The sequence below is a fragment of the Eleutherodactylus coqui genome, chromosome 3 (genome assembly GCF_035609145.1).
Source record: "Eleutherodactylus coqui strain aEleCoq1 chromosome 3, aEleCoq1.hap1, whole genome shotgun sequence".
Classification (NCBI taxonomy): Eukaryota; Metazoa; Chordata; class Amphibia; order Anura; family Eleutherodactylidae; genus Eleutherodactylus; species Eleutherodactylus coqui.
In genome coordinates, this window is record NC_089839.1 from 239860144 (window position 1) to 239876710 (window position 16567).

The window sequence follows — 16567 nt, forward strand, 5'->3', positions numbered from 1 at the left end:
TCCAAGCGCACCAAAACTGTAAACATTTTCCTTGACTGGAAACATAACCATTTACATTGATATGAGAAAAAATAACTAATTTGGCTATTATATTGTCAAAGAAATCCTTATCTCCGTCATTTAAAATCCTTTAATATAAACTAACTATGTAATTAAGCCAAGTATTGTAAGTTTAGTGCTCTATTATTACACCTTTGGGTCATTTTCATTGTCTTCTCAAGTGTTATAGTAGGCGTCACCTTTTCACACATTAGTCAGGGAACTTCTCATTTAAGCTGTGCAATTGGCCAGTAGTAAAAAGAAGTGTCCTGGCCATCCTATTGATGCCTTATAAGTATCACCAGTCTTACAACTGCTCATTTGTTGGGTGTATCACCTCTCTGTGAAGTTTGGACTGTACAACAAGAAGATATTTATCCATGGAATTCAAAAAACTTTGCATCCTCACTACCGTTCTTGTGTTTGGTCCGCTCTTCACTACATCAGCCTGGTGACTTTGAACACAAATTGATATTCGGAAGCCAACATTTTTTTCAATACACAAAAGCAGTAACCTTTTGTCTCTCTATTTTCAGGTCAGTCAACAACTTTCTGATGACAGGTCCAAAGGTAATTGATTTTTATAATACTTCAGTTTAATATCCATTCATAGATAGGTAACTCAGCACTGTATAACAATGGTATTTTGTTTTATGGAGGCCTACTTGACATATTCTACCAGCGTGGCAGTGGGAGCTCAGAGTGGCATCGAGGAATGTAAGTTTCAGTTTACATGGGAACGTTGGAATTGTCCAGAAAGCATTCTTCAACTAGCAACCCACAATGCGCTAAGAAGTGGTAAGTAAAATTGCCTAACAGTGCTTTCACACTGGATGATGTTTATACAGGCAGATACATCATTCTCTCATTCGCTTGCCAAATTGTTAAGTCATTCACATTCACTATTACCAGTAAAGCAGAACGACTTAACAATCAGTATTTAAACCGAACGATTAGTGAACGAGCCAACAGTGATTTTCATGCTTGCATGGAATGAATGATATGGGAATGAATTATCATTCATCATTCGATCATTGGCTACGTTTACACTGAATGGTCAGTGTTCAAATTCGAACAATCCAGCGTTTTTTTTGTTTGTTTTTTTTTAGCAATAATCGTTTTGCTTAAAGACATCTTAAGTGACAAAAATGGAAAAAAGTTTCCATATTTAATAGGCTATTTTTGTAATTGTTCGAATTTTTCTGTTGCATGCTGCATAATCTGTGTAATAAATATGTAATACTATAGAAATAAATATACAAATGAGCCATGTGAGCAATTTCTAAAAGTGTTACATTCATTTAACCTTAAATTTAGAAAAAAGGCTACTCAATATTTCCAGTAGTGATGCGGCTCCTTTGAGTCCATTAGAAGGTTGGCTGTAAATGATTTTGCATTAAGATGTTGTACTAGGTTTGGTCCACTTACTCTTCTAAGAGTGAAAACTAAATGAGCTTTTTTCCTAAATAAGTCAAATCACAAAGAATTATTTTTTTGGAGAAAATCTATTAGTAACTTAGTAGCAAAAATAATGCTATGATTATGAAATAAGTAACACAGCCGCCCGATTATCGTATTATTAACACAGATGCCGCAGTTGGTTGACCACATTCATAGTTTTTGGGTCATCATTTTCCATCCTGCAATCACAAACTATTTCTTCATCAGCTTCTACTTCATTTCCATTGTCACTAACAGCATTAAATAAAATTGTTAGACAAGCAGAAATAACCCAGTTTGCTTAACCCCTTACTGACCAAGCCTTTTCAAGCCTACTGAACAACTCATTTTTCAATTTTTTTCATCGCTGCATTCCAGGATCCATAACTTTTTTTTTTTTCTGTTGACAGCCATATGAGGGCTTGTTTTTTTGCAAGACAAGTTATATTTTTAATGGCACCATTCTTGGGTACATATAATGTATTGTATAACTTTTATTAATTTTTTTAGGAGGATTGGGGGGAAAAGTGAAATTCTGCCATTTGTTTTTTGGATTTCATTTTTACAGCATTCAGTGTGCAGCGAAGATAATGTGATAATATTATTCTCTGGGTCAGCACAATTCTGCCAATGCCAAGTTTATACAGTTTTTTATGTTTTGCTATTTTATTGTACACAAAAAATCTCTATAGGTGTTTGTTTTTTGCAGGATGAACTCGTCTTCATTTATCCAATATTTTTGGGGACATATAGCATTTTGATTGCTTTTTATTCCATTTTTTCCTAGAAAAAAGATTAACAAAATTTGCAATTCTGGCATGTTTTCTATTTTTAACGGCATTCACCGTGCATTATAAATAATATGTCAAATTACTTCTGCAGGAAGGTACAATTATGTCAATACCAAATTTATATATTTTCCAACGTTTCAAAAAAAATGTATTTTTTGTTTATCATTGCATTTCGAGATCTCTAGCATTTTTTTTTTTAGTCAACGATGCTGTGAAAGTTTTTTTTATGGGATGAGTTGTGCTTTTTATAATACCATTTGTTGGTCCATGCAACATTTTGATCACTTTCTATTCTGCTTTTTGTAAGACAAGATAGGCAAAATTAGCTATTTTCGTCAAGTTTTCCTCTGGGTCATTATGAAAGCAGTGATACCACTGTGATTTTTTTTTTTACATAGTAAAAAGGGGAAAATGGGGTTTTGATGTTTTTATTTATTTTTTTATTTTTATTTATATAAAACTTTTTATATTTGTCCCACTAGGGAACATGAATATGACCATATTTTATCATTCTTCTAATACACCACTATACTTCAATATAGTAGTGTATTATAAAACATATGTAGCTGAGCCTCATAGGCCACCGTAGCTGGAGCTGTCAGACCCAGAGGATATATTCAAGTCTCTGGGTGCCATTGCAACCCATCGGGACCCTGTGATCACATTGCAGGGGTCCCATGGGTAAGTATGGAAATCACTTCCCTCTGTCATCTTTTTACATGCCATGGTCACACTGACTGAGGTGTATAAGGTGCTAAACATTGGGCTCTGTGGTTTCTTTGGTCCCTACTGTTAGAGCAAATGCCAAGCTGCCAACCAACAGCTGAGCACCAGCTCTCCCTAGCACTGGAGACCTGCATTGGGTTTCTCATGCAATCACCAACACAAGACAGAGCTGGAGAATAAAACCCCTTAACGGCCACTGTCAAAAGACATATGGGTGATCATTAAGCAGTAAAATATCGCCTTGTAGAAATGTAAACAAAACCAAAGAGATTCGTACAGTGTCATAATGTGAAAAATCTTTAAAAATGCACTAGACACATTTTGGAAATATGCTCAACTGTTATGTTTTAGTATAGCCAAGGGTTGAGGAAACGATGCAATGAAGGTCCAGCTGATCAGTTAATGTTCACAGGGGCCTCTGGACCCTCCCTTATGCCAGATGTATTTCCACTGCCCAATCCATTTGTTCTCAGGAGATAAGCCACTGCTAGAGATGTCTGGCAGTGTTATTTTCCCTTCTCTACACCCAAGTGTTCATGTATATGGGGGTGTCAGACAAGATAGCTGAGACTTGAAGGGGCATTTGGCCAACAGCTATCTTAAAGAAAAACTGCATTTAATAAAACAATGTCTTTTGTTTCCAGCAACTAGAGAAACCTCGTTTGTACATGCTATCAGCTCGGCTGGAGTAATGTACACGTTGACTAGGAACTGCAGCATGGGAGATTTTGATAATTGTGGGTGTGATGATTCTAGAAATGGACGTGTCGGTGAGTATTGTATTGTCCTTAACCACTTTTTGTCTGCCTAAATTATATGTTTCATTAATGAGAGTCTAATCTATACCCATGCAGTTTCTTCAGTATGCGATTGTATACTTCACACTGAGGACACCCAGATAGACCGGCTGCACATGACCAGGTCGGATTCCAGATCCTGCACCGGAATCCGAATTTAAACCCCTGCTTCTCCCGTGTCATCAACTAGCGATGATGCAGAATCCACGACCTTTACGCAATGTCAATTGTGGAAGGTCCGCAGGTCGGACGGCTTCTATTGACTTCAATGAAACCGTCTGCACGGAATCCGCTCAAAAATAGAGCATGCTGCGATTTTTCCTCCGCTTGTGTGCAGGGAAAAGCGCTTTTCCATAGCATGCTATGGAAGGTATTTGCTGCACAACTTGGAGGTGGACACCCACTCTGGATTCCACAATACAAATCCAGTTATGTGAAGCCGTCCTTATTAGAACTTGTGACTATAATAGATATAAAACAGATAGATAGATAGATAGATAGATAGATAGATAGATAGATAGATAGATAGATAGATACTTGACTATACATTTGGGTTACATATATAACTGCAATGTTGTGTATTTTATTTCTGTCATATGTAGTTTATCCCTACGAACTAGCAAGTTCCTGGGTCTATTAGCTAGTGTCCAGCAGTGTCACTTAATAAGCATTAATTGTAATGCTCAGCAGGGGAAGACACAGAGAGGTCATTAAGATACATGTGCAAAAAGACAATGCTTTCACTGGTTAGTAACAAAATATTCGGAAGTATTGTTGGAATTGCAAATGTAAGTTTTGTTATCAAACCATCTTGATTTCATGTATATATAGTAACATTTTTTATTTCCATTGCTTCCTAAGGTGGAAGAGGCTGGGTATGGGGTGGATGCAGTGATAATGTTGAATTTGGAGAGAGGATCTCAAAACATTTTGTTGATGGCTTAGAGACTGGACAAGATGCTCGAGCTTTAATGAACTTACACAACAATGAAGCAGGAAGACTTGTAAGTTCATTACTATTGTTTGAGTAGTATATTCTTTCTTGATATGATTCTTTAACTACATTATAATAGAATGGTAGCAAACACATGTCTAACGCTTCATTTAGATGGGACAACTGCTTGTCTAAACGACTGCATGGGTGGTAACGTTACTGCTAGTTCATGCAAAGCGTTTAGACAAGCTGGCTTCGCGCTCAGCTTGTCTCATACTACGTGAAGCGCTGAGCAAGGAGCTTATACATGCAGCTAGAACTCAGCAATCCAGCAAAAATTTTGGCTGAGTGAGCAATAATGAAAAGTATACGAATGGTAAACATATTTTTTGCATTTAGACGTAACGATTATTGCACATTTTTGTTCGTTTGTACGAATTTTGCACAAATTTTGCACAATAACTGTCCCGGGTAAATAGCCCTTAATATCTAATAGTAGCAGAGACATGCTCTCTATGTTAGTGATTAACTTGGATTCTTGGCAAAAAGATTCAATGCAAACCTTGACCAAATGAGTTTTATTGGTGATGTGGATGTGTTGGAGAAATGTGGTCTTAGCATTTAAGGGGTTTTCTAACACTCTGAAAAAAAGTGTCTTGGCTCATCACAGCTACTTCAGTCCCCACTGTTCTGGTCTAAGACGTTGTTACAGCACTCACGTGCCATTCATTGTCCATGTGACTGTTTAGCCAATCATAGGCGTCAGTAGTGATTCTGCCATGAACAGCTTATGACTGCTGATGCCTGAGATTGTATGAGCAGTCAATGAGTACATGAGACTACTGCAGAAACTTCCTGGACTGAAGCGGTGGGTCCAGGGTGGCTGTGATGGAGCTGGAGAACATCTGACCGACGAATATGCCATACTTTGTTACTTTATGCTTTCTTCAGTCCTCGGCCACCTTTTTCCAAGTGTCGGAAAACTTGTTTAAGTAGTGTTCACACCTTGGTATAATGTGGCTTTAGTTTTGGATTAAGACTCTGAAGACAATGACTGTCTTTAACAAGAAATATATATCACTCTGTAAAGAAAAGCACTTTGGTTCATATTAGAATCAGCAATAGTCATTGTCCATTCCCATTAAAATCATTTGCAAGCCAGGAAGACATTGTAAGAAAATATTTTTGACACACATTTTAAGCTATAAGAAGTCAATGGGAGTTACACAGACAATGTAACACAGTGAGCCATGCTGTTTCCGTAGCTCATTGATGTTATGGAAACAGGGTAGATCAGCTCAGCGCAGCTCGGCTGTCTCCACTGGCCATGCAGCCACCTTGTAATAAGCAGTGATCTCCTATCAGCCATCTTTGGCAGAAATTGGAAAACCTCTTTAAGTCCTACATTTCTTATTAGATGATACCCTTCCTGACCCACATTATAGGCCTCTCTCTATCTCTCTAGCTAAGCCAGAAACCTACTGCACACCGATGAGGGGCAAAACCCCCGAAACAGCTATCTGTATGGTTTTCTGGCTTTTGGTTTTAAATTCCCAGTCATTGTTATAAAGACTTGTATAAAGGGTCTAACATTGACTTACAGGAATGCTGCCTTCCTATAGGTGGCACTGCAGAGGTATTATTCCATCTTCCTTATTTGCATATTTCCCAGAGGAGCGTGCATGGTCTTATAAGTCTCCTCACTCACCTCCTAGGTCTCAGCTGTCCAATAATGAAATACTTCGATTTTATTGTATATCATTTCTATATAATTTAACATCCTATCCTTTAACTGTAATAATAATAATAATAATCTTTATTTGTATAGTGCCAACTTATTCCGCAGCGCTTTAAGGCATGGATAAACGCAAAACAATACAACAATTACAATGTGAGATACATTGGGTTAGACACAAATGGGTTGGGGGTGGTACAGGAGGTGCAGGGGTTGGGTGTAAATCAGAGCTTTAAATATTACAATGCAATTGTAGTTTTCAATTATTTTTTTAACCTCTATTAGACCGCAGTCTGTCAATTTACTATTTAGACAACTATGCTTAATTTCATTGATGGCAGAGAAGGAACATATAGTATATTTAAAAAACACACAGTACTCCCACTGCCATCCTGCTCCCCCACTGCTGTTTGCCACCGCACTGGATTTCTGTTTACTTTGATGGCAGCAGACAGGTGGGTGGTTTACCCACATACATGCTGCAGCCAATAGAGTGCGCGACTGAGATGTCATCAGTAATGTCCGTAAACCTGCTGGGGGCTTCTCTATTAGTCTTCTGGTCTGATGACGTCACCTGCCAAATAGTCCCAGATGGTCCCATATATGTATTTTTGGCAATAAATCTGGCAACCGGGCAGGCCACGGAAGTGTGGCAATATTGTGAAGGCATTCCTGTGGCACCCTTGTGTGAGTGGCCAAGTATTACCCTGCTAGAAAATACCTTTTGAAAGCCCTGCCATGAGAGGAAACTCACATGGCTGCAGGATGTCCTGAACATATTAATGAATGAGCTGTCATTGTCCCTCATACCACTACTAAGGGTGACCGACTGTCATATGCAATGGCTTCCCAGACCATCACATCAGCAGTGGGGGCAGTGTGCCGCTCCACAGCGAAGTGAGGATTGAGGCATTCACCCTTATGTCTCCAGACACGAATACGGTCATCGCCAGTGCCCAAACTAAACCTGGATTCATCGCTGAAGATAACCTGGTTCCACTCCATAGCAGTCCAGTTTTGTCATTTATGACACCACTCCAAACGGAGATGTTATAGGCAGTTCATGTAAAAACAAATGTCCTTCAGCCAAGCACCTGGAAATGCTTACAACAGACACAGTAATAATGGTGCCAACTGTCTCAGTTGGAGCTGCTCAAGCTTGCCAGATGATCAGACAATCCTCTCTACTGATGGTCTGTCGAGGGCAACCTGGACCCAATCACCTTGTGTGCATGCCCAATCTGGTCAGAATAGCCCAGGTGGCGGGCAATACAACCATCCAGCTTCTTGCATTCCAATAATGCGCCCCTCTTAAACTCTGTTAGCTGGGTGAAATCTCTTCGATTGTGTTGCAGAGGCATGTTCAGTGGTCAGCAAGCTTTACACAAGTGTAAGAAGAGGTCCACTACACACAAGTAGCCTCTAAGAACTTTTTATAGGCCAAGGGTAGAACCACTTTAAAGCCTCCTGCCCATGGCCGTGGCGGACTCTGCTGCGATATTCCGCTGGCGCCCCACAAAGACCCTATACTCACCTCTCTCGAGCCACCACGCATACGCAGTGCAGCGCATGACGCACCGGGGGGGACACGTAATCACGTGATACTTCTGCTGTTCTCTCAGCGGAAGTATCGCGCGACGGACGGCTTCCATTGATTACAGCGGAAGCCGGACGCGCATTTTTTTTCGGTAATTAGAGCATGCTGCGACTTCTTTCACACTGCGGAATTCCGTGGTAGAATTCCACAGCGTGAACATTGTAAGGCAAAAAGCTATTAGGTTCAATAGAACCTAATAGCTGCGGGATAATGTTACGGATTTTCGCAGCGTCAAACGCGGCAGAAATCCGTCCATGGGAATTAGGCCTTAGAATTTCAGGTAGCAAGACCGTTCATCTAATTTCACCACAACTCTAATGATTTGTATATCTGCCTAAAATCTAACTGCATGTCGAACTTTACAGCAAAAACTCCTTCTAGGTGCTGGATTTTTTTTTTTAACAAAGAGTATATTTTGTGATACATTAATAAATTAACATTAGCAATGTGACACAGAAGTGGGATAGTTATGTTTGTTACTAAAAATTACAAAGATGGTGCTGAATGTAAGTGCCAGGTTCCCAAAAAGTGATAATTTTCCTCTGAAGAAAAATCATAAAATAGAAAAAATAAATAAATCACAAAAATAACCAAATTTCTTCACCTTCCAGTGCAGGCTCACATTTATCATTTATTCTGAATAAAACAGATGCCTTATCATGCAGAATGGAGGCTTGCCAAAAATAATTCTCATTCTCCATTTATGTAATTGCTGCTTTCTTACAATTTTTTCTTAAAAAAGTTTCACCCAACTGCTTTACCACCATGTTACCACTTACCTGCCTTGTTCACACGGGCTACAAAATCTCGCTACAAAATCATCACTATGTTTTGTAGGCTGAAAGAACCCATTGGAAACCATGGGCTTCACATACATGCGTTTTGTAGCTCTACAAAGTGATGCGATATTGTAGCCCATGTGAATAAGACCTAATGGAAATATTTGCTTTGAGCAGTAAAGGCCACATCAGTAAATGTCTACATATTTGGTACATTTATACCCCTTCCCGCCGCAGCCCTTTTTACGTTTTCATTTTTCCACATGTCAGCCACATGTAAAATTTTCCTCCAACAGTCAGATGAAAGAGCGTTTTTTAAAGAATGTTCCCAGAAAGCTCCATTTATCTGTCGGCCAATGACATTGAACATGTATGGCTAGTTTGAACAACTGCAATAGCCAATATGAACTAATGTGTATGGTTGCATCTGCATAACAATCGTTCACCAGGTGATTCAACTATTAATCTACTATATCTAATGTATATGGATGCCTCTAGAACAGTGTACCCCAACTCCAGTCCTCAGGGACCGCCAACAGGTGATGTTTTCAGGATTTCCTCTGTATTACACAGGTGATGTAATTATTGTTGGTGCCTCAGACATTGCCACAGGTGTTCTTCTTACCATAGGATATACTGAAAGCATGACCTGTTGGTGGTCCCTGAGGACTGGAGTTGGGGACCCATGCTCTAGAGGGCTATTTCATGTGGAAAATTTCATTAGTTGTACCAAATACACTAGAGCACAAGGCGAAAGAACCAAATGAAGGTTCTTTTTTAATTTGTGTCCATTTTCCGTATAAAACACAAATTACAATGATAATGGTTCCTTTTTGATCCTATAAGAAAGGTTTCAAGTCCCACAAAAAAGAAAAAAATATTGGTATACAGTAAAATTTAAAAAAGTATTCAGCTTTAGAATTTATTAGTCTAAAATGATTTAAAGTGGTTTTCAAGGGCTAAAGATACCATAACACACAGCAATTATCAGCCAAATTCTCGCTGAAAACAGCAAATTCGGGCAACAATAGTCCCATGTGCGTGTAGCTGCCAACAGGGCGCTGAGCGAGAAAATTGACCACTTGTCGGAGCCATTCGGTTTTTAGCAAAACTAAATACCAAGTGACTATCGGCTTGTGTAAACATGAGCCGCTCAATGATTGAGCAATTCCTGTTTACTATGAATGGAGGCAGTCAGGCTGGAATGATCTCCAGCCCGCTCTGCCTTCATTCACTTGAATGATTATTGTTCCTGTACAAACACAGAAGTGATACTCGGGCAGTAGCCCGTGGTATGGATGTTGTGCACTTATGCGCCCAACAGTCATCCTGTGTAAAGGTACCTTATCACACTCAGACTACACACCCCTCTAATACAAACCTCGCATGCTCACCTTCAGGACTTCTCTAGAGCAGCACTGATCCTCTGGAATGCTCTACCCTAAAACATCTGGACAATTCCAGACGCACGGAACTTCAGATGCGCCATAAAGATACATTTCTTCAAAGTAGCATACAAAACTTTCTGATCTAATCCCTAACCTCTAATCCCCTCCCTATGGCTTTCTACTTTTGCCTACCATTGCATTGTTGTGTTCTCCCTTGCTCCACCTCCTGTCCCTGTACCTTCTGTACCACCCCAGTCTCTTTGTTTCCAAATAATTTGAATACCACATGTAACTCTTGTAATTTCTGTAAATTTCATATTGTTTGTTTTCCCTATGTGCCTCGAAAGCGCTGCGGAATATGTTGGTACTATACAAATAAAGATTATTATTATTATTATAAGTCGACATCAGGAAAGGTCATCAATATCAGATTGGTGGTGATTAGAGATGAGTGAGCATACTCATTAAGGGCAGATACTCGAGCAAGTATCGTCCTTTTCAAGTACCTGCCTCGTCAGAAAAGATTCGGGTGCCGGCGGGGGTGAGCGGTGGGTTCCAGGAGTGAGCAGGGGGAAGAGGGAGAGAGAGAGATCCCTCCCTCCTCCCTCCCCGTTCACCCCTGCCACCTGAATCTTTTCTGACGAGCAGGCAGGTAGCCAAAAAGGACGATACTCGCTCGAGTATCTGCCCTTAACGAGTATGCTCGCTCATCTCTAGTGGTGCTCCATCACTTGGGTCCCCCAATGATCAGTTGTTTGATGTGGTTGTGGCACTCAGCCACAGCCACTTCACTGCTTACTAGGCAGAGCACCATACATTTAATAGCAGCTGTACCTGGTATAGCAGCTCAGTCTCTTTCACTTTAATGGGACTGATATGCTCTCAGGCCACATGACCTATGAATGTGATGTCACAGGCCTGAAAAGAGGCCGCGGAGCTCACTTGACTGTCCTAGGTGTACAAAGTAGCAGATCCCCACTAATCTGTTATTGATGTCCTATCCAAAAAATAGGTCATTTTAGTCCCAAAAATCCCCTTTAATGACCCTTGATCCTGAAAGGGTTAGATTGCTTCAAACGTTTTATGGAGGTATGAATAGCTGTATATTAATGGCATATGGTCATAACTGATCAAATAATATATTTCTCTAGTAATACATTAAGGCTCAAATCAAAGTTAAAAATGTAAAAAAAAATTGCAGTTGAATAATAACATAGCAAGCTATATATACCTTTACTGTATTATACACATTGGATAATGGTCTGCCGAACACTTGATCAACCAACAGCTATTTGCACAACTCCCCCATACACATGCACGCTCCAATCAGCTGAGTGTGCATGTGTTCTGAATGTAGGGAGGGGAGAAAGTTACTACTATGCACCTCTGACAGCAAGCTTATCTCGCCAAGAAAAAAAGGATCAGGCAGTTGAAATCCAAGCCATGGAGAGACAGTTGGGAGGCCACCCTAGCCATTAGATGATCAGCTGGATCCAGCGAAATAGGCCAATATACATCTAATGTTTATGGCCACCCTTATACTAGACTGTCTCATCTGTTAACATTAGATTTTCTCTCATTTCAGACAAATACCTTAACAATGTTGCTAAAAAATGCACTTCAGAGTATAGTCTTCTTCCAGACACTTACAGAGGAACAGAAGATCGGGGACAGATAATGAATTATTTATTTATAATATTATTATAATTATTAGGAATTAAAGAGGTTGCATGAAATTAGAAAAATCTCTCTCCTGTCTTCCAGACAGACATAGGCTGTGTCTAGTATTACATTCACTGAAAGAGGACCAAGCTGCGACATTAACAATAACAGATATTGGCCACCATGGCAAAGTACCCTTGGTTGCTCCCATTTAAAAGTAATCTTTATTAATCTGAAATATTTAAACAGCAAAGAGAATGAAAAGGGTAATTAAAAATAAAAGGAATATTGTGTTACATAGTAATATAGGAATGCTTGATTGGATAGCCGTTTCCTAATAAATAATTTACCATATCTTCTCAAATTATTAAACTACGTCTAATTAAACACTCTAGAATGTCATCTAAAAGCAACGACAGATCAATGAGGATATGAGGAGACACAGCCTTTAATGGATGTAACACCAGGAGTATAGTTCCATAGAACGATATAGTGAATAATTCATAAGCAGATGGCTATCTAATCAGCCAATCCGACTTTAATGTGTAACTCAATAGCCCTTTTATTTTTACTGTGCCTTTTCATTCTCTCTGTGGGTTTTAATATATAAGATTATTAAAGATTAATTTTCAAAGGGGAATACCCAAAGGTTCTTGGCCCTTGCTGGCTATATTCTTTAGTTTTTGTTAGTCAATATGACTCTGTGACTCTCCTAGGGTTTTCTCCTATTGGGCTTTGGTTATATTGAGCTGCGATATCAGACACAGCCTATGGTTCTGATTCTGAAAGAAAGCAGTCATGATTGTTATTCTTCCTGCAACCCCTTTAGTATAACACCATCATCTTTCACATGGCCGTACATAATCAAACAGAAACATACATTTGATATTACGTCAACCAATTACTACCATTCATAGGGACTAGAGATGAGTGAGCATACTTGCTAAGGCAAACTACTTGAGCGAGTAGTGCCTTATGCGAGTACCTGCCCGCTAGTCTCTAAAGATTTGGGTGCCAGCGGGGAGGAACGGGGGGGGAGATTTCTCTCTCACTCTCTCTCACCCCCGCTCCTCCCTGCTCACTCCCGCAACTCACGGCTCTCCCCCACTGGCACCCAAATCTTTAGAGACGAGCTGGCAGGTACTCGCATACGGCACTACTCACCCGAGTAGTTTGCCTTAGCGAGTATGCTCGCTCATCTCTAATAGGGACACACAAGCACTTTTGGTTTCCATTCTTTGGCTCTGTCCAAGAACTCCAATGGACTTAATTATCCATACTGGGGTCTTTTGGTTTAACATTGTTCCCTTTGGCATTTAACTAGACAAAGCAGAGCATCATGCTACGTTACTATGTACAATATTTTGAATTAGATCAGTACTGGAGGCTATGAACTTAATAGAATTTCTAAGTATTATTTCACTATCTACTGCAGCACTAACTAAATATTTTATATCTCTGTATTTAAACAGGCAGTGAAAGCAACTATGAAGAGAACATGCAAGTGCCATGGAGTCTCAGGAAGCTGCAGTGTACAGACATGTTGGTTACAACTGGCAGAGTTTCGGGATATTGGCAACCACTTAAAGGTAAAACATGACCAGGCTTTAAAACTCGAAATGGACAAGAAAAAGATTAGATCAGGTAACAGCGCAGATAATAGAGGAGCCATAGCAGATGCGTTTGGTTCTGTGGCCAAAACTGAACTTATCTTTTTGGAAGATTCCCCTGATTATTGCCTAAAGAACATCAGCCTGGGCCTCCAAGGTACAGAAGGACGGGAGTGCCTCCAAAGCGGAAAGAATCTGACCCAGTGGGAAAGAAGAAGTTGCAGAAGACTTTGTACCGAATGTGGACTTAAAGTAGAAGAGAAGAAGACTGAGATTATTACCAGCTGTAACTGCAAGTTCCATTGGTGCTGCACAGTGAAATGTGAACAGTGCAAACAAATAGTTATCAAGCATTATTGCTCCAAACGAGAGAGAAACTCTGACGTAAAAAGGAAGAGCAGAGCACAGCAGAGATAACCCCAGTAGGGCACACATTGCATGGACAACATAATTCAATATATATGTCTCATGTCTTCTGTTTGAACTATTTCTGTGTTTTATCATTCTAATTTATCGTTGCCATAAAATAAAAAAAAGGTTAGAATTTGTATGTGCTTTACATGTCTGTTGTAAATATTGCTTTTTTTAAAAACACATGCACTTTTTTTTATGTTTTCCAAAATCAGAAATGAAATGTAATTTTATTGAGATAGTTGGACTGCTGTTATCATATTTATCACATCGATATCAGTGGTTTGCAAGTTAGAGTTTCTACAGCGGTCTTCTAGATTGGTACAGTATGTTCTGTAATTAGCGTTTATGGGAATATGTCTGTGGAATGAATGTGATACGTTGCCCTTTGCTGTATCTGTAAAGGAACAATAAAGTATGAGTATTTTTTAAGAGTATACAAGGTGGAGCCTTCATTTGTGGAACATTACCTGTACTTGAAACCTAAGTAAAGAATATATTCTTCTCTAATTAGTATAATGTAACTCATAGGCCTAAGAGCCTTGTGTGGCGCAGAGTGTTAGGGCAACAGAATGCAGTCCTAAGCTCTCACTCATGACCTGAAGGGTTCAATCGTCGCACGGTTCAGGTACCTGGCTCAAGGTTGACTCAGCCTTACATCCTTCCGAGGTCCGTAAAATGAGTTGCTGGGGGATGATTGGGAAAGGCAATGGCAAACCACCCCGCAAAAAAAGTCTGCCAAGAAAATATCATGATGTGACATCACCCTAGGAGTCGGTCAAGAATCAGTGCTTGCACCAGAGGACTTTACCTTTACGTAATTCATTTGTAACCAATAAAATCACCTTAACACATAAACTAGAATTAAATTTAGCCTTATTCTTAAACAAGTTTTCTGGGCTTTTACTATTGATGACCGATCCCCAGATTAGCTCATCAATAGTTGATTGGTGGGAATTTGCCACTCGGGACCCTGCTGATCAGCTGATTTTCAAAATCGCTGTCAGTGCAGCTGGACAGACATTGTCATCAGGATTGGAGCCAGATGTGCAATAGCAGGCTTCGCTCCAATTGACATTAATGGGAGCAAAGCCGCCTATTGCACGTCCGGTTCTAATCCCAATGCAATAGTGTAATAGGCAGCTTCACTCTCATTGATGTCTATGGGAATGAATCCAGCTATTACACTTCTGGCTCCAACCCCAATGACAATGTCTAGCCAGCTGCACTGAAAGTGAGCCAGACAATCAGCTGATCGATGGGTATTCCAAAAGGCTGATCCCCACTGAGGATATGTCATCAATAATAAAAGCCTGGAAACACCCTTTACCTCAAGCTGACCAATATCAGACCAATGTCTAAATTCCACATTCATATGCAGAGATGTCTTTTTGTCATGAAGACAGGAGAAACTGGGAGGCCCGCATCAATGGCTATTTTAATGGTATTAACCACAGTGATGATTTGAAGGAAATTTTATAACTAACAGTCTGCTGCATTGGATCTGCCCATTATGACCACATGTATTTACTGATTACCTCTGTGGACCAGGATCTTAAAAAGTTTTAGCTGTGTAAACCCCGTATAAAACATTACACAAGCTAGGATGTGATTGTCCACCAATACAATGCATTTGTCATGTTGTGCTCCTGGGACCTGCAGTTCTATGGGTTTCCAGGAGCACACTTCCACAGGTGTGGGATGTTTGAGCTGGCTGGGTGTGTATTTCTCCAGCCAGCCAATCACCACCAGTCTGCTGCACATAAATACCAGCCCCTCTTACTAGAGGGTACTGGTCATTAATTCATTACCTCTCAGAACTCTGGTGCTTGGAGTCATACATGTTCTGCTTGGGTGTAAGCTGCATGCATGAGTATCTAGATGGAATTCCCTTGTCTGTTTGTTGGTGGTAACAGTGACTTGTTCAGTGTCTGTTGTGGATGACCAGCCATCAGGTGTGAACTGTCCAGTTTAGTGTGTGTGTTGTTTTTCTCTTGTTTTGTGTTCCTGCCTGTTACCATCTGGAGCAATCCAGACTCCTAGGTTCTAGCGTGGGGCCATCCCTATTGGGACGATCACCCCACTTGTAGACAGGACTACCTTTTTGGGTTTTAGTAGTCATGTTAGAGTAGGGACTCACAAGACAATGAGGACCCTTGATGTAGGCTTGTGAGCTTGTGTATTTTGGCCAAAATATTAGCCAATGCCTCATATGTACTAACTTATTGGATATTTCCTTCTGTTTGGGAGTTGTGGTACATTGGTAAGTATTTTGGCATCTGTTGCCTGTTGGTGTTTGGAGGCACGTTTCTTACTCCCTTTTCCTCTCTCCAGACCTTTATTTGGGTTGCATCCATGTAGGTTGTTGTTCACCCAGCCTGCACGGACATAACAGTATTTTAGTATACTTTAATTCTATAATTTAGGCACTGTTAGTTTTCTAATGTCTATAAAGCACCATGTCAAAAAGGGATTACTACCAATAGTATTATTATCACATCTCTCATTAGCATATATAGAACATCTCTACAATTTCTTTACAAAGTATATGATTTAGAGCAAAATAGTGTGCTACTGTGTTAGCCAGAAACATCAATGTGATATTAAATAGCCTTGTATAAAAAAAAAAGACAAAAGTGTTATAGATGTGATACCTTT

General features: G+C 39.9%; 1 protein-coding gene across 1 annotated transcript; it reads left to right on the forward strand.

The window, feature by feature from the left end:
* The first annotated feature begins 419 nt into the window (after positions 1-419).
* Positions 420-13915, forward strand: WNT8A (Wnt family member 8A). The gene is made up of 6 exons (XM_066594718.1): positions 420-490; positions 576-609; positions 699-837; positions 3641-3766; positions 4655-4797; positions 13361-13915. Exons 1-6 carry the CDS (start codon positions 420-422, stop codon positions 13913-13915), a joined length of 1068 nt encoding a protein of 355 aa, XP_066450815.1.
* Positions 13916-16567: the final 2652 nt, after the last annotated feature.